Source organism: Argentina silus (genome assembly GCF_951799395.1).
Source record: "Argentina silus genome assembly, chromosome: X".
Lineage (NCBI taxonomy): Eukaryota > Metazoa > Chordata > Actinopteri > Argentiniformes > Argentinidae > Argentina > Argentina silus.
In genome coordinates, this window is record NC_139653.1 from 22,420,113 (window position 1) to 22,441,047 (window position 20,935).

The 20,935-nt window shown below is 42.5% G+C and overlaps 1 protein-coding gene across 1 annotated transcript; it reads right to left on the bottom strand.

The window, feature by feature from the left end:
• brwd1 (bromodomain and WD repeat domain containing 1) lies at positions 1 to 20,093 on the bottom strand. The gene is made up of 43 exons (XM_083696222.1): positions 19,941 to 20,093; positions 19,778 to 19,836; positions 19,637 to 19,666; positions 19,361 to 19,420; positions 18,375 to 18,525; positions 17,796 to 17,894; positions 17,414 to 17,574; positions 17,099 to 17,320; positions 16,718 to 16,818; positions 16,476 to 16,546; positions 16,067 to 16,167; positions 15,863 to 15,903; positions 15,649 to 15,750; positions 15,410 to 15,563; positions 14,448 to 14,582; positions 14,230 to 14,358; positions 13,847 to 14,072; positions 13,462 to 13,641; positions 13,022 to 13,205; positions 12,688 to 12,778; positions 12,433 to 12,579; positions 12,264 to 12,331; positions 11,911 to 12,130; positions 8,427 to 8,543; positions 8,227 to 8,334; positions 6,753 to 6,877; positions 6,516 to 6,598; positions 6,292 to 6,403; positions 6,111 to 6,172; positions 5,783 to 5,938; positions 5,499 to 5,619; positions 5,225 to 5,350; positions 5,067 to 5,136; positions 4,897 to 4,950; positions 4,567 to 4,692; positions 4,329 to 4,481; positions 4,048 to 4,220; positions 3,772 to 3,950; positions 3,512 to 3,655; positions 3,258 to 3,419; positions 2,730 to 3,035; positions 2,000 to 2,155; positions 1 to 1,887 (listed from the first exon to the last, which is right to left on the bottom strand). Exons 1-43 carry the CDS (start codon positions 19,975 to 19,977, stop codon positions 458 to 460), a joined length of 6,732 nt encoding a protein of 2,243 aa, XP_083552348.1. The 5' UTR covers positions 19,978 to 20,093; the 3' UTR covers positions 1 to 457.
• Between the last annotated feature and the right edge of the window lie 842 nt (positions 20,094 to 20,935).

Genomic DNA, 20,935 nt, shown 5'->3' on the forward strand with positions numbered 1-20,935 from the left:
TTGTCCCTACTCTAGCTCTCAATATTACAAAAACGACTGCGTGATTGAGACTACAGTAAACTTAGTTGACCCCTGAGTTTCTAATGCAAAACTAGTGTATGAAATACCTCATTACAGTGTGTATCTTAGTGCAAGCCAGCGGAATATGCTTGATTAAACAGAGGTATATTAAGATAGCACCCAAGCTGACAATGCTCCCCCGAACAGTTTTTTAGCTGGCCAAATCACAAAAGCAAAGTGGAAGGTGGTTTACGCTATATCCTGTATATCCAGCTGTTCAAATGCTTGAATTCATACATTAACTTTTTTTCATAGAAAATATAAATATCCCTGAATGAAACAGATTCACAGCATTTTCTCTTGAGAGGACTCCAGTGCTTTTACCATAATGTGGTGATCAAGTGTCTTCAAGGTCTCCAGTTAGTGTCTCTCTGACAAAGCCTCTGTGCCTAGTCCTTCATTCGCTGTCATGATATGTCACTGTACGTTTGCCACGGTTTCGGGTCTTGACACGTGCCCCTTTCTGCTGTTTCCCATAAGACTCATCACTCTCCACTTCTGAGGTTTCCCTCAGGCATTTTCGAGAATGGCGGGCAGCAGCCCTTGACCTCCTCTTGTGGTCACTTCTCTTTGGACTGCTGTTGGATCCTGAGCTGGCAGAGGACTTCTCAGAGGCAGAAGACGACTCCTTGACTTCAGAGGCAGAACTGTGGGCACTGCTGCTGCTTTCCTTTTGCTTGCGTTTCTGGCGCCCCGGGTTTCTCCTCCCTGTTGAGTGCTGAACCTCTTCCTCAATGTCTGATCCTTGGTGTGAAGCGGTGTCTTCCTGACTTTTTCCATCCTCTGGTTTAGACTTGCATTGAGGTTCCCTCTTGGGGTTCTTGGACTTTGATCTTTTCTTCTCCCTCTCCTCCTCTTCACAGTCACTCTCAGCCTTGGACACACATTGTTTCTTCCCATCAGGGTTGTCTTCAGAGTCTGAGGTGTAGATGCGTTTTCTCTTGGAAGACTGATGCTTTCCATCACCCGGGTAAGCTCTTCTTCGGTTGTGCCGATGTCTGTCTTTGCCCTTGACAGTAGCACTGCTCTTTCCATTCCTATGAAGGCCCTGCGTCTCAGAGTTAGAGTCCTCCTCAGAGTCTTCGTTGATGTATTTCTTTTTTGGAAGCCTGGCTCGGAGGCAAATCCGCCTGCTGGGGAAGGGCTTCTCGTTCTGATCGGATTCTTCCTCAGAGGAGGCAGACTGTTTTTTCATCGCTCTCTTAGTGAACACATCATCTTCCTCCAAACTGTCTGAAGCAGAGGCACTGTGACTCTGCCTTTTAGATTTGTTCTTGTTTCGTAACAGCTGCTTTAACTTAGATTCTTCATGAGAGTGGTTGCTGTCTGCTTCTTTTTCCTCTTCATCCTCATCCTCCTCTTCAGACTTTACTCTTTTCTTGTGAAGGCCTGATTTCTTTGGAGTGTCACTTTGTTCCTCTGATTCAGGGCCCTCATGCATGTTGATTGAGGCAGATGTTTGTTCTTGGCTTTTTGATGGCAATTTACTATTTTTTTCAGAGTCTATAGGATGTTCCTTCTCCACCTTTCTCCCATTTTGATGAGGGTGCTTTTGGGCATTGTGATCTCGGTCTTCCTCGTCAGAGCTTGCAGAGTGTTTGTGTCGTCTGGTCCTGGAGACAGTCTCCTCTTCCTCCACATCACTGGATCTCTGACTTCTTTTTTTGCTGACTGCAACAGTCGCTTTGTTCTTGGAAAACTTATGAGGCACAACAGAATCCTCCTCTTCCTTATCCCCTTCTTCACCATCGGAGCTCTCCTCTTTCTCAGAATTACTGTCGGACCTCAGATGTTTAGTGCTGTGTCCATTCACATGAGACAAACCATCTGAAATAGTGATGAATATAAAAAAGATGAGTGCTACAGCAAGCATTAAGGAACAAAACAAACAGCAGAGAGAAAGTAGCCATGACTGAAAGCAAATAAACCCAAAGCTCACCCTTTCTATCGGTCACTGCAGCTTGTCTGGTCATCCTGCGTCTGTTTGAGCTCTCACTTTCTCCATTCTGTTGACACTGAGAGGATGAGTTGTCACTCTCAATGCTGTCTTCATTGTCCTCTGAATCACCAGATGACTCCTTGCTTTTCTTGGAACCTAAGGAAGGGGAAGCAGATTCAAGATTCATACATAGCTACTTTACTGGATCTGGTAGTAATAATTGAGGCTTAATAGTCCAGTAACAGGGCCAAATTGGCCAACGCTGATGTGACAGAGGTGGTTCGTGATGAGTTGCCTTGCCTGAAACTTCCGGACATGTTAGCTCCCAGAGCTAATGCCTAATCAGTAATTAATGAGACTGTTTTGAATATATATATATATATATATATATATATATATATATATATATATATATATATATGATATATACCCATTTATTCATGAAGAATATTACTTACAGATGCCTCATGAGCCTAATGCAACCGTCCTACCCCATCATAATCCAAAGCACATGGCTGTTTCTCATATTTACAAACAAGGAAGGTGAAAAAAAACAAAACCCAAAAAACTGTCTAGCTTCAAAATCTGTTTAAAACTCCCATGCTGATGTCACAGACTGTCAGTCCTTACATCCCGACTTCTGTCTCCAATTCCATCCCTCAGCTTTATGTGGCATTTTGTTGCCTTTCGAATTGAGGCTTTATGGTGTGCAGCCGACTAGGGTACTTACGCTGTGCTGATGACTGCTCCTCAGAGTCTGAGCTGATAACGGCTGTGCGTTTGCTGGCTCGAGTAGCCTGGCGGCTGCTGATCCTCCTAGGCTTGTCCTCTTCCTCCTCAGAGGTTGAGCCATAGTGTTCTTCTGAGGCTTCCAAAAGCTTCATCTTATTGACGGCTGCCCTGGCAGTCTTCCTGGTCAGAGTCCTGCGGCCCACATTCTCCTCCTCCTGATCCTCCGTGTAAGTGTCTGAGCCCTGGAATGGCGCTCTCTCCCGACGAGATGCTCTGCTGTGACCGTTTATCTGGGCCCTGCTCTCTGGATATACAGAGTAAAAATCAAACTTATTAAAGGCTGATAATGATTTCTAAAAAGATGTTCTTCCTCTGCTTTATTTGAGCAATTTTCTGCCCTTTTACGTTCTAGGGGGTGCTTGTCTTTCTTTTTTTCTGTCTATGGTGGTATGTGCCTGACCACTTCCTGCTTTAATGGTTGTGATCCCTCTTTTCCTGCCCTGAGTTGTAATTGTGTTTACAGTACCTGGCCGTTTTCTGTCAATAGCACCACAGTTTGTGGTCCGCCTGGTGCTCCTACTGTTGGCCCTGCTGGGGTATCGGTGAGAGGAGGAATTGGAAGACTTTCCCCCATCATCACTCTCCTCTCCCTCACTGGAAGACTCTTCATCACTCTCACTCTTGGTAACTGAAACAAAACACCACAAACAGGGATTTCATTTTGGAATGTTGGTTTCAGATGGCCGACTGTCTTGAGCCAAATGGATGTAAAAGCCTCACCTATTGTCCTCTTCTTTGCTCCTTTGCTGTTCCTGGTGACTCTTGGTGTTCCCCTGGTCTCTCGACTGCGGTGGTGCATAGAGGACCCTGGGCGTTTCTCTTCCTCCGAGTCACTCATAGATAACTCACTTTCACTGTCTGAGTCTGACATATATGGGACAAAACGAGACAATACTAAAGCCAATGCAATAATTCCACACCATTCAAATCAGAAACCATGACTTCGAAAAGCTAAAGCCTTGTTAGAAAGGAAAAGTTACCAGGTGTGGAGGACCCAGCTTTAGACCCTGAGGAGTCCTCAGAGGTGTGGCCTGAGCTGCTGCTGCTGCTGCGGCTCCTCCTCCTAGCTCTCTCAGGAACTGACACTTTGGCTGAGGTAGATTTGGTCGTTGACGCCGTTTCTACTTTTTCCTGAGTTTTTACAGCAACCCTCTTATGACTACAGGATAGACAAAAACAAAATAATGAGTCCTATAGCTCCTGTGTGTCTTAAAACCATACAAGTGCGGCCTGTTGGCAGTAAAAATGAAGCTCACCTTGTGGTGTTGGTGCTGCTGGTTGCAGTAGACTCTTGGTGTTGAAGCTTCTTCCTGAACCTTTGGCTGCGACGGAGCTTCTCACTGCTCTTTAGAGCAGTCTTGTATTCTGATATGATTGTTCTGATTCGCTCATCAAAAAATGCAGAAAGCCGCAAAGTCATACTGTAGATCTGGGGATAAAACATGTTTTTATTTTTATTTTGGCAGTAATAAAACTTGACTGACAGTCCAACATAACACCACTGAGCTCATTTGGCTTCCACAAGAATGAGAAATACCTTTGACCGTTTGTTTGGCGTGTAGGCTTTAGCATTGGCAAAAATCAGTCGGGCATCTTTACAGAGCTCCATGGGGTTCTCATAATGGTCCTCTTCAAGAGTCCCCTTCACCGTCTCAAAGTCCATGGGAGTGTCAATGATACTCAGGTAATCCTAATAAGACAGGACACATTTAAACACCAAAGAGCTGTGCAAAAAGCCAGTATCTGTAGTCTACAGTTTGATTATTTTGTCTTACTGGGTATGAGCCAGGATCCACTGGCCGCCTGAAGGGCTCAGAGTCCTCACACTCAAAGACATAGTTCAGAAGACGCTTGCACTGCCCCTTCCAAGTATCCCGATCAGGTACCACCTCCACAAAGAGCTGGAGTGAAAGAAAACAAACACCCTATAATGACATAACACATAAGATAGCACTACACCTTGGACAGTACTATATCTTAGCTCACTGGCGAGCCTATTCACCCACATTACTCAAGCATAACTGGAGCACTTTCTTTATCAACCTCCACTGCCTATTTTAAAGACACAGAATACTTTCTTCTTTTACTTATCTTTCACTACGTACCTGTCGAAGTCTGTGCCCAGAAGAGGTGCCAGGTGCTTCTGTATCATCCAGGTCCTGGGAAAGGCATTCAAATTAACATCACTGCACCCCAAACATTACTGAAATTCTCAATGATTTAATGTCTATTATTATAGACTCTGGGCAGAGTATAGCCATGGGATGCAATTTACCTCGTCATCGGTATAATCCATTTCCTCAACAGCATTGTAGATCTGTATGATATCTGTACAGCTAGGTTTACTGAAGAAATAAGAGGAAACATCAATTGTAAACTGCAAATCCATTTATTTTAATCCTGAAATCATTGGCACTTAACTGGGCTACTCACTTGATAAACTTCAGTAGGACGTCTGTGATAAGTTTTGCAGAGTGGGCTATCTTGCTTCTTGGCTCGTTGAAGGTCCGGGCATTGAGGAAAATGTATCTGGCATCCCAAACCAACGCCGACAGGCGCCTGAGAATCACATCATAGGTTACAGTGTGTACTAAAGCAATGTCAATCTGGGTAATATTTTTTAATTTTTATTATTTGACCTCTATATATACCAGGAAGTTAAATTGAGGTAAAGAATGCAATTTCCAAGGGAGAGCTGGACACTGACCTATAGAACCTGTTCAGCAGTCTAAGCCTGATAGTGCCCAGGTCTGTGGGGTAGGCAATCACAGTGCAGTATGTTGGGTACTGTCCTATGTCCACTGGACCAGAGAAAGGAGCTACAATATCTGTCAATGAAAAACCCCAAAAAACCCAGAAATGTAAAAACCTTGGCTCCTCTGGGAATGGTATGATAGACGCCTGCTTAGTGTGTGTGTGTGTGTGTGTGTGTGTGTGTGTGTCGGGGGAGGTGGGGGGTAGAAAAAGCAGTGATGCAGTGAGTGTGCTTACCGACGGTGATTAGCTGGTCGATGCCTGCGATGATGCGCTCACACTCCTCGTCTCGGCTCCTCTCGCCCCACTCCCCTGTCTGTGGTTTGTACATGACCTCTCTCATCTCCTCTGCCGTCACTGAAATCCCTCCACCCACTGACTCAGGCTGCTGGGCTGAACAGCACAGACGGAACACTGTTACTATACAGTCATATATCAAATACTAGGTGATGTGAAGTGATGTAATGATTTATACAAATGATGGTGGCAGCATAAATGTTTTAGGTGCCATCATTCCCTGTAGAAAGTATGAGGTTTGAACAACAAAGAGCTCGTGTAAAAATACCATTCTCTGGAATAGCTTCCACATCCCAAGGACTCAGCTTCTCTGTTTCTCCATTGTCCCATCTGGTGACAGAACAGCCAAGTTGAAATCATGCCAGTCACAGAACACACCGTCACCCTCTTTCCAACATCCCAGACTGAACCAAACCAGGACTTATTTATACAAGTTTGTATATTCTCACCTGACTTTAAAGCACTGAAAGTGGCTGTCAGGATACTCCAGCTGATAAGGCTCCTGACAAACAATGGTCCCAAACCACCACGCATCATCGATTACTGACCTGAATCGGTCATCTGCAAATAAAGAGTAAAGCAACACATTGACTAATCAGACTGAAATTTATTTCCAATGATATTAGACCTTAAGCAAAGGAAGGAAGCCCTGATGCGAATTGAACAAACTTACTTGGCTGCCAGACTCTACTACGTGCCTCATCATAACTTTGGCGAAGCACAAGAAAGTCAATCACATCTGGCATGTCGTGGTACCTGAGGGGAGGCATTCAAAAGACCTTAGTTACAATAAATCCATGCCTCTGAAGAGTTCACTATAGATTAAATCTTAAATGTCTTAATGTCTCTCTCATTATGGGTAGATTAAATGTCCAACATTACAGATAGCCGTAATGGGTGCATAACTTACTTGACATAAAATGACTTGTCTGTGATCTTGCCTGTGCCATGGTCAATGAGCGTCAGCTTCAGGCAACACAGTGTTGGAGGGCACACTTCGTACTTGATCCCAGTTATCTTAACAAACTCTTGGTCCTGTAAAGGGGCGGAAGAGAAGTTAAGGGTTCAGTTGAGGTGGGTGGTTCCCCAGCACCCACCTTAATGGCCCAGAGTCCTGCTGCCACACCGTTGGCTGCTGTCAACCAACCTGCTGCCTACCTGCTGTCTGTAGCTCATACAAGACTATGGCCCAATCCCATTTCTTATTTTTACCCCTACCCCTCTTTTTCGAGTGCCCCTCGCTTTTCGACTTGCCCCTCGGAACTGTTACAAGCGGTAGTGGTTGAAATCTTCCCCTATGAAATGGGACAACCCTTCAAGACCCTGATACGTCATCAGTAGTTGTCGATGGCATTTATGTAAACAGACGCGACGAGTTTGTTGCCGGACACGTTCCGAATCTCACAATGCCGTCTTCAGCTGTGGTGATTTCTCTTGCGTGAGCTATAGGCATCTTTTTGCGGTTGTCAGCAGCAAATCAGAGAAATGTAAGAAAAAGAAGATGTCTTCAACATTAAAACAATGTTGTAACGTTAGCTAGCTAGCTAGAGACATCAGCATACTAGCGATTTTTTGTTATGCTTGTTATAAAGAAAAGTCTATAATACATTGAAACAACATTAGACTAAGATAATACAATGGTTATCATATTTTTTAAATCTTTATTAACACAGAAAATACTTACATTTGTGGTTTTCTTTTGTTACTTGTGCAGCGTTTGCCACCATCTTGCTGATGATTCGCAAGGCATTCTGGGAGATTTCTCATAACACAGTTTTGAGTGTGCCTCTGAAAAACCTCAGTTTGGAGGGCCATGTAGCCCTACCACTTCGTCCTACCCCTCTATCCCAACAAGAATCAGGACACCCTACCCCGACGCGTGAACGTGCAAAACAGAGGGATAGGGGCAAGGGGTGTATTGGGATTGGGCCTATATCCCCCCCATCCCCGGGAAAAGACTAACACCACATTCCCCTAGCTGGACTGCCCTCCCTGCTTTCTCCAGTCCTACCCCCCCCCCCACCCCCCAAAAACACATGCACACACACACCTAGGACACTGTTCCCAGTCTTGTCCTGTCTGTTCAGTCTAGTATTACCTTCTGTCCACTTACATACCCCCCTCCCCTCCATTGACTGTTGTTTTCTTGTCCATTTATCTTTTGTATTTAGTAAATTCTATTTTTGCTTATATCTACCTTCTTTTATAATTGTAAAGTGTGTGGCACAGCAAATATGCACTTTAAATAAAGCCTGACTTTTCTGTAACAAAAGGGTTGAAACCATCCGATGTCACACACAGGTAATCTAAACGCTCAAATTCTGTAAACCAGAATGAAATAAATCAGGTTCTTAGTTGGGGATGGTAGTGGCCATGAGACTCACCCTCAGCTCCATCTTCCTCCAAGGCTGTTTCTCGAGGTTGATGGGGTACAGGTTGTTCCTGCTCACCGCCTCCACATAAGCCTCGTGACCCTGACGGAAATAGATCACCTGACACACATACACACAGAATATTTAAATTCTAGAAATGCACACAACATAACTGAGTTGTCAAACAATATGGTCCAAAGAGACATGTGTACCTCATCCCCCATTTGAGGAACAAAAGGAGACTTCCTAGGAATGACATCAGTGATCCATGTTGATGGTCGGAACTCGTTGGAAACTTCTCTGTTGACTGATGGCCTGGCTTTTTGGCGCTTAGATTAGAAAACAATGAAATGAATACAAATAATAATTGAAACATTTATATGAGAACGTTTATCACTTCAATAATGGTAACACTTTGCATTAAGGTCACATTTGAAATCATTTAAATCACTTATCAGTTTATTATTCAATTATAAACCATTTTCAAAACAGCTATAAATCATTAGTTTAGACTGATCAATATTCACTTGGCGCTTGCCAAATAGGGAGCTTGCAATCAAGAGCCAGTTATTAATGCTTTATAAACGGACTTAAAAATGCTTTGAAAACTAACCCTAATGTGAAATAATGCAATATTAGTTGCAGTTGTTGCACAGTTGAGAAATTGTATTTGCTAGTTTTTCCACTGGATGTGTGTAATTATTCTAATTAATGTACCCTATCTATGCCTCTATCCTACAATTACCACCATGACTACCTTCATCGGATATGGTTGAAACTGAGACCCTCCACTTATCGATTCATTTCTGGTATGGCAAGACCTCATTGGACAACAGCAATATCAGACCGCTTCTCCAAGCCTCTCTGGATTCACTTTTATAATAATTGAATACATTTTGAAAATTGATTAATTAACAACAATAATAATGTCATGATAATTGTCTAATAGTATTTAAACCGTTTATAGGGCATTATAGGGCATAGTATTTTGAAGGACTTTCAAAAAAACATCACAAATGCAGAACTGGGTTTGGCAGCTCTCGTGTTGCATATCTATATTCAGTACTTGGTCAAAACTATCAAATGATATATAGCATCTACAAACAATCGGTAGGCTATGGTGCTGCTGCCTCGAAGGAAAGAGAAAGATCACATACTGTAGCGTTAGCAACTTACTTAATTGGTGATGCTACTAATTAGCTACACAAGCTAGCTAACTAGCTATATGCTCATTTTGATACTACTGTCATGACTGACTAATGTAGAGCTACCTAGCTAGCTCCACACCAGTGTGGCTTTGTCATAAGCTCATAATAACTTGTAGTTTAACACCGATTGTACACAGTCTGCTATATGCTGTGTTGCTGTTTATTAACTTATCTAGTTTCATTCTTTTTGCTGCAGTTTCTTATTGGGTTATCTTTTGTTAAAAGTGAATGCCATCTCTGTCATTAATATAGTATAGATGAATAAACAAGCATTCGTTTATGACTACTTATTATGAATCATGCAATGTTGGACCACTTTACTTGATGTCCCCAATAAACATGCATTACTGTTCATAATTGCTTATGAAAGGTAAGGCTACTTCAATTGGAGTGCCTTATTTTAAATGTTACTGTATACTGAAGATGCACATTCATTACGCTTTGTTACAAATGTTTGTAACTCAATAATTAATGTTAGTAATTCATTCATAAATAGGAAATGGTGTTACACTTTATATTAAGGTCACATTTTATCAGTTACAAATGTTGATAACTCATTAATAAATGGTTACCAGTGTGACATTTCATCAGTTATACATGTTGGTACCTCTTACACGGTCAGAGGTTTTCTCCATAAGTACACAGGATAGAAAAGTACTCACGTGACTTAATTATCAATGTGGTCTACACACTGATTTACCCAAACCAGCTCAGAGCACTAACCACACATCAGTGAACACAGAGAAGGGGTAAGTAGTGGATGCATAACAACAAATAAAATCTGTGAACCTGCAGGGTGGGCATGTTTAAATGAGGAAGGTGTTGACAAGGACATCAGGATTTCAAGTATGGGTCATGGTTAAAAAAAACATGGTGACAGCTACACTCACCGGCCACTTTATTAGGTACACCTGTTCAACTGCTCGTGAACGCAAACAAATCAGCTAATCACATGGCAGCAACTCAATGCATTTAGGCATGTGGACATGGTCAAGACGACCTGCTGAAGTTCAAACCGAGCATCAGAATGGGGAAGGAAAGGTGATTTAAGTGACTTTGAACGCGTCATGGTTGTTGGTGCCAGACGGGCTGGTCTGAGTATTTCAGAAACTGCTGATCTACTGGGATTTTCACGCACAACCATCTCTAGGGTTTACAGAGAATGCTCTGAAAAAGAGAAAATATCCAGTGAGCGGCAGTTCTCTGGACGAAAATGCCTTGTTGATGCCAGAGGTCAGAGGAGAATGGCTAGACTGGTTCGAGATGATAGAAAGGCAACAGTAACTCAAATAACCACTCGTTACAACCAAGGTATGCAGAAGACCATCTCTGAACGCACAACACACCTTGAAGCAGATGGCCTACAGCAGCAGAAGACCACACCGGGTGCCACTCCTGTCAGCTAAGAACAGGAAACTGAGGCTACAATTCACACAGGCTCACCAAAATGGGACAATAGAAGATTGGAAAAACGTTGCCTGGTCTGATGAGTCTCGATTTCTGCTGCGACATTCAGATGGTAGGGTCAGAATTTGGCGTAAACAACATGAAAGCATGGATCCATCCTGCCTTGTATCAATGGTTCAGGCTGTGGTGGTGGTGTAATGGTGTGGGGGATATTTTCTTGGCACACTTTGGGCCCCTTAGTACCAATTGAGCATCGTTTAAACGCCACAGCCTACCTCAGTATTGTTGCTGACCATGTCCATCCCTTTATGACCACAGTGTACCCATCTTCTGATGGCTACTTCCAGTAGGATAAAGCGCCACATCACAAAATTCACATCATCTCAAACTGGTTTCTTGAACATGACAATGAGTTCACTGTACTCCAATGGCTTCCACAGTCACCAGATCTCAATCCAATAGAGCACCTTTGGGATGTGGTGGAACGGGAAATTCGCATCATGGATGTGCAGCCAACAAATCTGCAGCAACTGCGTGATGCTATCATGTCAATATGGGCCAAAATCTCGGAGGAATGTTTCCAGCACCTTGTTGAATCTATGCCACAAAGAATTAAGGCAGTTCTGAAGGCAAAAGGGGGTCCAACCCGGTACTAGCAAGGTGTACCTAATAAAGTGTCCGGTGAGTGTATACTGTACATTGGGAGATCTTCACATTGTACTGTATGTAAAGATGTGTGGAATCGGTTTGGTGCCAGCTGAATCATCCCCACAATTCAGGAAATCACTTTACCAACTGTGTTAATTTTGCATGATTTCACATTGTACATTTTTAAAGCGACTGGCTCCTGATTGAAAGCTCTCTATTTGGCAAGCACCAAGTGAATATCGAACAATCTAAACTAATGAGTTATAACTGGTTTCTAGATGGTTTATAATTGAATAATAAACAGGTCATAAGTGATCCATGAACTAATTATAAACCATTACAAATGTGACCTTAATGTAAAGTGTTACCTCAATGGATGTTTACTTTTTCATTCATAAGTATGGATATAAATGAACAACAAGGGGCCGCTAACCTTGGGTGTCTTGCTTTTGGGCTTTTTGGACTTCTGCTTGCTGGTTTTATGGGTTCGCTCTTCCTCGTCACTTTGCTGCTTCTCTTCCTCCTCGTTCTCCACCTCCTCCTCCGAGCTGCTGATCTGGCGGCGCACACGTCTCCGAGACGACAGAGGGGTGGAGGGTTGCAGGTTGATCCCAGCGTCTGCCGTCCAGTCCGAGTATTCACTGGACGAGTGTCTGTCATCATTCACGGGAATCAGAGACATTAGTGTCATACACCGAGTAAAGACAACAATATGACAGCTACTTGTTATATATTATGTAAGAAGGACAAGGAATGTAGAAAAGCAAAACTGGAACATATCTGTACCTTGAGCTGTCGCTTTTCCACTCTTCCTCATTTGAGGAATCCAGTTCACTGCCCTCCACTTCATTTTCCTGGAGCAGGTGAAAAGACAATACCCTGTTAAGCCATCATCAAACCCATTTACAAGTGTAGGCACGTGTAAACACACATGCATGTCGAATTTGTCCTTCACCTCAGTGGTTGAGGTCTCCTCATCCTCCTCAAACAAGAACTCCTCACACATGAATTCCTCTGCCACTCCATCCATGCTCTGGAAAGCTCTCTGCTTCTTGCGGGACTGTGCTCGTTTGACACAGGGCATTTCATCATCAGAATCATCCTGAAGCAGACACAATAGATAAAGTGTAGGTGTGACTTAATTACCATTCTAAAACAGTCACATAAAGAAAATCTTTAAATGCTTCTGTAAGAATGAATATTGACTCACTCTACAACTGCCATACGTCACCCGCCGTTTCTTTGCATTGTACAGGGCAATCTCCTCCTCTCCTTTAGCAGTTCGGAAGTCCTCCTGGTTGCTAGATTTTAAATTTTTGATTTTGAGATGGAGGTATTCACCTTGTTTACATGAGATGCCATTTGATAGAACTAAAAAATACATCCTTTGTTTGATATAATCTAAGTTGTTATATCAAGGGCCCTAGGTAACCTGATCAGGCTATAAATAGTGTGGTCAGATTAAACTCAGGGTTCTACTTATAATAACTATATACAGACACAGGTATAATAACTGTTGTTTGAGGTATAGAGTGGTGCCTCACCTGTACCCGCTGGACGTGATCTCGGGCACCACCACCCTGCGTCTCCAGGCCTGTAGATCTCTCTCCGTGGCTATCTGGCTGCGAGGAGCATTCTGATGCATCTGCCGCACTCCCTCCACCTGCCCACTGCGGCGCAGCCCCACATTGGGAGACGACTGCACCTCGACGCGCTCATTCACCGACACTGGATACAGGTAGAGAGGGGGGAAAAAACATGACTGGTTGTCCTGCACTACCCAATTCTGTCAGCTACAGCTGATAAGAGTCGCTTCCATTTCCAATGTAATCCTTAGTATCAGTAACATGTAGTAATGTGAAGAAACCAATTTGAACTTTAGCAGGAAATATGTGTCCCTATGGATCAGTTTAAGGACATTAAAATCTATCTAGCTAAAAACATGACTACTGTACTGGTATTGAACATAGGCGTGTTGTTGTACCTCTGCGTGGGGTGCTGGGTGCTGGGACAGGGGCCTGGGGCCCTGCTCCTCCCCTGCTCTGCCTGTCCTGTTGCTCCTGCAGCTGCCTGATGGCGTCGTCCAGAATGCTGCGTCGTGCCGTGGCCTCCTCATGGTCTGTGGTCTGCTGGCTGATCACCTGCTCTACCACCTCGCCATCACCTGAGAGGGAGAATAGGGACACGATGTGAGGCAGGGATGAGGGTACAAGCTACACAATATACACAAAACAGCTGCACTGATCATTAAGGGTTGAGATGTACTTTTACACATACATTAACATAAGGAGGATCACAGGCCAGACTTGCAAAAGACACTGAAATAGTCAAATGAATTCTAGTCAAAGCAGACAGAGATATTTATGTACTTGTGGCGACGTAGCCCAGCTGAGGCACCAGGTGCTCGTCTGAGATGTTCTCCCTCCCTGGGACCAGCCTCTGATATCTCGGGGGGTGGGGGTTCCCATCCACATCCACCAGAAAGGGAGGGGGCATGAGGTGAGGCGCCTGCTGAGTCTGCTCGTCCAGCACAAAACCGTTGGCATCCCGGATCAGGGGTCTGTAGTCTGTGTGAAAGAAGACCTGATCTGGAAGCTGTGGAAGGACAGCAGGGTTAGTTCACTTTCTAGAGGAGTTAGTTTTAGGAGGAAATGTCTAGATAATTTATTTCTCTGTTTTTGAAAATGATAATGTTAGACAATATGGCAGACAATTCATAATGCCTGCATGTAGTTATGAGCTCCATCCTTGCCTTTTCATATGGCTTGGAGCTTCCGAACCCGAATATGACCAGATGGCCGTGGGAGTCTGTGCAGGCAAACCGCTGGCCATCTGGAGTGAATTTGCAGTCAAAAACGGCACCGTGGCCTTGGCCCTCGATCTGTAGGTGATAGAATTACAAGGCGATGAAGAGTCAGGCATAGTAAAAGAGAATGGTATGGTTAGAGTGACAGAGATGTGGTTCTTTACCATGTTGAAGTAGTGCTGTGTCTTTGTGCCCCGGACAATGTCCCAGATGAAAACATTTCCATCGTGGCCAGCAGATAGAATGATCCTGGGGTCGAAAGGGTGGGGCTCCAGGACAAACACCTCAGCCTCGTGGCCCTGCACAGAGAATGTTCCGGTCAATTCATCATCTTGATACCATGCTGTTTTACACACTGGTCCAAAATGCTATAGTGACAGTCCAGAACTCATGAGAACTAGGCCTACAATTCCAGATAGCTGACATTTAATGTTCAGTTCAATTCAGTCAATGTTCGCTGATGTTGGCACAAAGCGTAATTCTGTTGTTGGCCCAACAACAAACAAATGTTGGCAAATTAAACAGACTTCAAGTTGTTGCAAACAGTAGCCCCAACCGAGTCTCGAACTTGAGAGCTATGACTTGCCAACACATGTGATCGTCTCCTTAAATACCCAATGTAAATGTAAATGCTATGCTTTAGAAAAGCTAGCAATTTGACTGCGGGTGGGGGTATTTGAACTTGAGGAGTGAGTTTACCATCTCAATTCGGTTACACTCACCCCTCTCAACTCACAATACCACAGCAAGCCCAGCCGCTGAGCTGAGCCCAAATGCGTATCCGGATCACAGGCACCAATAAAGCAGACGTCAGGTTGTTGCAAACAGTAGCCCCGAAATTCAAATCAAGTCTCGAACTTGCGACTTCTGAATTGCCAACACACGTGACCGCCTCCCCATCCCTGATGTAAACCATCTACGCTATCGAAAAGCGAGTAATTTGACAGCGCAGCTCAACTCCGTTATACAAAATTGGTGGTATTACGCTCTTTGCATCATTTAAAATACACACTGTAAGACGGAAATTCACTGAAGCTACTACAGACAGCTAAAAACGTACTATGCTGTCTTTGTGATACTTTACATTTCAGTGAATGAGGCTATAAGGCAATGAGATGTCTCTTACTTTGAGGATGTGAAGGAGCTGCCCCGTGTGAGAGTTCCACACTTTGAGGAGATGGTTGTTGACGGCCGTGATGACAGTGTTGTCATGGCGATCCCACGCCACCATGGTGACCTTGAACTTGAAGAAGCTCTCATCATTGGTTGTTGGTTCAGAGCTGAAGAGAGAGAGAGAATGAGTCAAGGAGCACAGACGCAAAAATGTGTGGAAACACACTGTGATGTTGTCAAGCCATTCTTTACCCTGGTAGAGTAGCAGACATGTTGAGTAGAATGCTTCTCCATTGCTGACGCTGATGTAGCCTCCAGATACGTGCTGTGCCGTCACGACTACCACTCACAAACCTGAGAGACAAGGTAAACCCAGTCCTGAGCTTTAGACAATCATCATCTTTGAACAAGTAAGGGTTTGTTTAAGTTTAAAGGTGGGCTTTTAAACTGAACACATTAACCATACCTTTCTCCTGAATGGCAAAATTGGATGCTGTCAACTTTGTCCTAAAAAAAGTAGAGATGCCGACAATATTACAATCCAATAGTATATACGTTTTCTTAAAGCAGATTTTGACTGAACTGAAGTTTAATGGGAAGCTATGGAAACTCTCATTCTCTTCTATGCTATGTTGCATGTTTATCTGTTCTTCAAAGCCTGGGATCTTACCGTGTGTGCATCAAGCTCAGATATTTTTTCAGGGTTCCCACATCCCAGGTAATATATTCTGATGACATCGTCAGTACTCCCCGTCGCTAAGAACATGCCACCTAAAATATTACAAAAATAAATAAATAGCATCAATTTTGGTCCGAAAACCTTAATTACAATATATTTAACTACTAAAATGTTCATCTCCATGTTTGAATGACTTACACTTATAACAGTTATAAACTGGTCAACAAACTGAATAACCACTCCTGAAAATTGTTTTCGCCAAGCCTAATAGGTATTATAAATCCAAATATCCAAAGCACTCACTCAGACATGACTGCTACATTTCAAGGCAATTTCAAATTCCACCGTTTCTGGATAATGACTGGATTGACATTACTTGATAGCCTTTTTTTTACCTTACCTGGACTGAATGAGGAGCACACCATCTGAACCCCTGGCCTGGGTCTCTCTGTAAACTTGTGCGGGCGATCACTTCACAAATGGAATATAAATGTTTTAGACTTTGGATTTTCACATAGGAATAGCTCTGTCCAACTAAACAATTTTCAACTGATACACTTTATATTTTCATTAAACACAACTCTCTTATTTTGAGTCTACGCAATTATGTAATTTTCAGAATGTAAATTTCATTAAACTAACCTGAAATTGATGTTATTGACATCCCACTGCCAAAAGCAGACTGTTGCATCATATCCAGTGGACACCATGTATCTTTTTGAGCCCTTGGCAAATGGTGAAAACTAAGGACAGATGCCATTCAACCAGTTAAACACCATTATGAACATCACTAATGCATGATGCCAAGCAAACTAGTTGTCCAATTAGCTGTAAAAGCAATCTTAGAGTAAATAACACTGTGGTACTATTGCATTAATAGTAGCATATTTCCACTAGGCGGACAGCATTATATATTTGGCCATAAATATTTCAACAATTATATAATTCTAGTGTGTAAATGATACCATAAATGGTATACAAAGGTATAGAAATGTAGTGTATAAATGGTATTCAAGGTCCTACCTGTAAGGAGGTAATGTATCCACTGTGCCCCTGTAGTACAGCTACAGGGGCACAGGTACGAAGGCACCACACTCGGATGGTTTTGTCACAACTGCCCGCCGCAATCAAAGTGTTCTCAAAGCTGACAGCCAGATCAGAGATCTCTGCAGAATGTCCTCGCAGGGTGGAATGAAGGCGCCCGTCAAACGAAGACCATATCTTCACCAAACAGTCGTCCGAGCCCTTCAAAAACAGGTTTGAAAAAGTCAATCAAATGCGCCTCAGGGATCACCCAACAGCAATGTTCAAGAGCTTGATCTTTGTGGTCCAACTCACAGTGAAAATCCTGAGACCGGTTCGATCAAATGCAATGCAGTAGACTGCAGAGAGATGACCCAGAATCCGCCTGTGCATGCGCATGTGCTGATAGTTGCTCACAGGGTTGACAGTACTGAACCGCTGAGTACCTGTTAACTCCCTTCCTCTGTGCACCTCCACTGTGAATGACAAGGCACTAATGATTACAGAGTTCAAACAAATGTAAGAACATCATGATAATACATAAGTTAACATTAATATAATACAGAAGTTATACCTAAGATAATATACATAAGTTAGCACTTAGCAGCTAAGATACAAGTTTCTGTAGAGAAATTGAATAGAAATAAACATGTTCTAACAGTATGAATCTTATAATCCTTTACCAGGGAATACACACCTAAATTTGGAGGATCCTTGCAGCTCAAAGGCCTCTCTGGTGGTCTACCTCTATGAAGTGCTGCATATGATGAGCCTTTCCACCGAACATCGCCACAATCTGGAACAGGTGGGAAAAGTGTTGAATCTTTCAATCTAATAAATTCAATAATTCAGTCTAATAACTTAATTTCAATTCGTGCAAATAAAGAAGTGTAACAATCCGTCAAGTTGCCCCTTTAGCTCTGTATTAATGGTCATAACATTTTATTGACATGTTAGTTATTTGGTAATTGCATGACACATGGAGTTGAGCGACTTGTATTATTATTATTATTATTATTATTATTACAAAAGTGGTATAATGAACAGTCCTTTTTCCACTTGTGTAATAACACAAATTGTTCCACTCCAATATCATGCAATTATTGTGTGATGGCATATTATTACAATATTGTCACTAGAATAATTACAATGTTACTACACAGTACAGGGCAACTTAATGTTAAGTGTGACCAAAATAAGTAAGTGTGTTTATATGTTAACCAGTCACACTCCAACAAAGAGTAGGTACATTACATCTTAAAAGAAAGATCTGCACCTTTTGATGTTCGGAGCAAGGACTGCCTCCCGGTTCCCAGGAGAGAATGTACGCCTGGTACACAGGACGGAACCTCTTTGTCCAGAATCGGCCCAATCTGCTTACAAATCTGCAGCAAATGGTCTGGTGCAATATGTCTGTTGGCCGCAACCTACACGGCCAAGCAACGTGTTAATGAGGCGCAGAAAAGTGAATATATCTTTCATCTAAATTGAACCTTTGAGTTCAGCCTCAATTCCATTAATCTAAACCATCTCACAGTGCAAATATTTCAGTGCCAATGGCGAGACGAGGCATCATAATAAAACTACTGTGGCAGCCACTAATCTTTTAGACAATGACATGCTGTCTGATTCCCTAACACACTTCAGAACACTGTCAGCCATAACTACAGGACTGCTGACAAAAATAAACTCAATGCAAGTTATTTTATGCAGTTAAAGAAAGGTCAGACAGCATTTAATTAATCACTGGAAAGCGGCATTTCGTCTAAACTGTTGCATCAAAAAAATATTAAAATAAGATATCATTGAGGGTTTTATAACAACTCTGCTTCATGTACATTTGATCCCATGGCAGTGTTTTATGCAAAACACATTCCTTATTCTAACGAATCACAACACAGGTCACAAGCAAAATAACGAAACGACAGCGTTTCTAGGCCGTGGATTGGCCCGTAGAGGTATAATGACGTAGCCAGAAACCCAAGAGTCTCCACCCTATCCGCAGTACAACACTAAAATATTATAAATGATATGCTTTATCAAAATCCCTTTTTAATGGACAGTGTCCATCCTTCGAAACAAACTACAATAAGCCCCCCTTCGTTAGTTAATATCACATCAATAGGCCAACATAGAGAATGCAACAACGAGTGAAGAGAATAGGACAAAGAGTAAACAAGCAGGCGTGTACACAATGTTACGGTCATTCAACAATAACAGGGTATTCGTTATGAGTTTACATGAATAGATGTAATGTCTTACCAAATCTTCGTATGATCTTGGATGTTCATTACCTTCCCAGTCTAATCTGCAGGGTAAAAGCTTAATAAAAAAAGAAGAAAAAAGACGAGTTTTAGTTGAATACTCACAAAAGTGTGATGGGAATACTACCAGAAATTCAGTTAGTAAAACGTGTGATGTCAAACGAGACTTTCAGGGAAGCATTAAAAGTAGAGTGAGCGAAGCAAGTTTGGAGTTCCATTCCAACTGGGATACATGCAGCGACGGTGGCACGTCGTTGCAGCGCGGAATACACACCTGATATTCCTCTAATTCGCTCGCTAGAACCTGAAATAGATTTAAATTAGTGTTTCAGATTAGTTGCTCTAATTGTGTGTTCGTCAAACAATTTGAATCACTAGGAATTATGTCAATAAGGCAAGGCACGCGCCAGCTCACCTCAGCCGCTCTTCGACATGGACCCGTTGTTAGAAAACGAGAGATCAAGTAATAGAGCTCTGCAAATGAATAGAAGAAAACATTAACGAAATGTTGATATCAATTAAACCAAGCGTTATCTCTGGCAATTGAGCAATGAATTAGGCTACTATGTGCACCTTACCCGATTCAAGGAGCGAAATATTCCGATTTTTGGCCATTGAATCGGCCGTAATTTGATGGGTGGATAATTTTAAACCAACTTTATGACTAGTGAGAGTATGAAATATTTATTTAATTTCGGCTACACTGCTCTGACCCCCTCCACGGTTGCTCCCGCTTTCTATTCAGCCTGTTTTCAGTCGCCATTGGAAGGATGAGGCCTCAGCAATACGAGTTACTTCCGCCACAGCAGAGGAAATAGGGGGTGGGGAAGAAAATTTATTTCAGTGCTACAACAAAGACAAAGCGAAGCTCGCAAACTAAATACAACAACAATATATTTTGAATACATTTGAAGCTGTTATTCAATATACACAAAGAAAGCGTTCGATAGACGTAAAATGATTGTTTAAAGGACCGTATATTTAAAGGACTGAATATTTTCTTCGACAAGGTCGAGAGTCTTGTTGGTGACGTCACATGTGATGGCGAGAGAAAAAAATATTTGTTCATGTATCCTTTTTTTTCTTTATTTAATTCTGTGTGATTTTGGGGGGTTGCACATACTTTTCCTCTGTATGCCTGTCTCATTTTCAATGAAAGAGAAAAATATCCTTGTGTGGTGTATGCAATATCCTGGAGATATCAATGGAGACAGCTAATGTCTGTGCTCTTGTAATCAAATTGACAACAAACAAATTCACACACACACACACACATCGCCAGTGGCGTCTGCATTACCTCAGATGAAAGCACAACTAACCATAGGTTGAAAGTAACTAGCCTGCAGGTTATTCATACTCCATTCAAACTATGATCTTTGTATTCTAAAGGCTATTTAAATTAGGTTACTTGGAAGAACGAAGTCACAATGTCCTGAGCAGATGGAGTTATTCATTCTGATGTATAAATCTGACACATACTGTACACATTTCATCCTTACAAAGTAACATGTCAACCAATACTCTAATGCATACACATGAGGTAAAATGTTACATTAAATTGCCCGTCTACCTG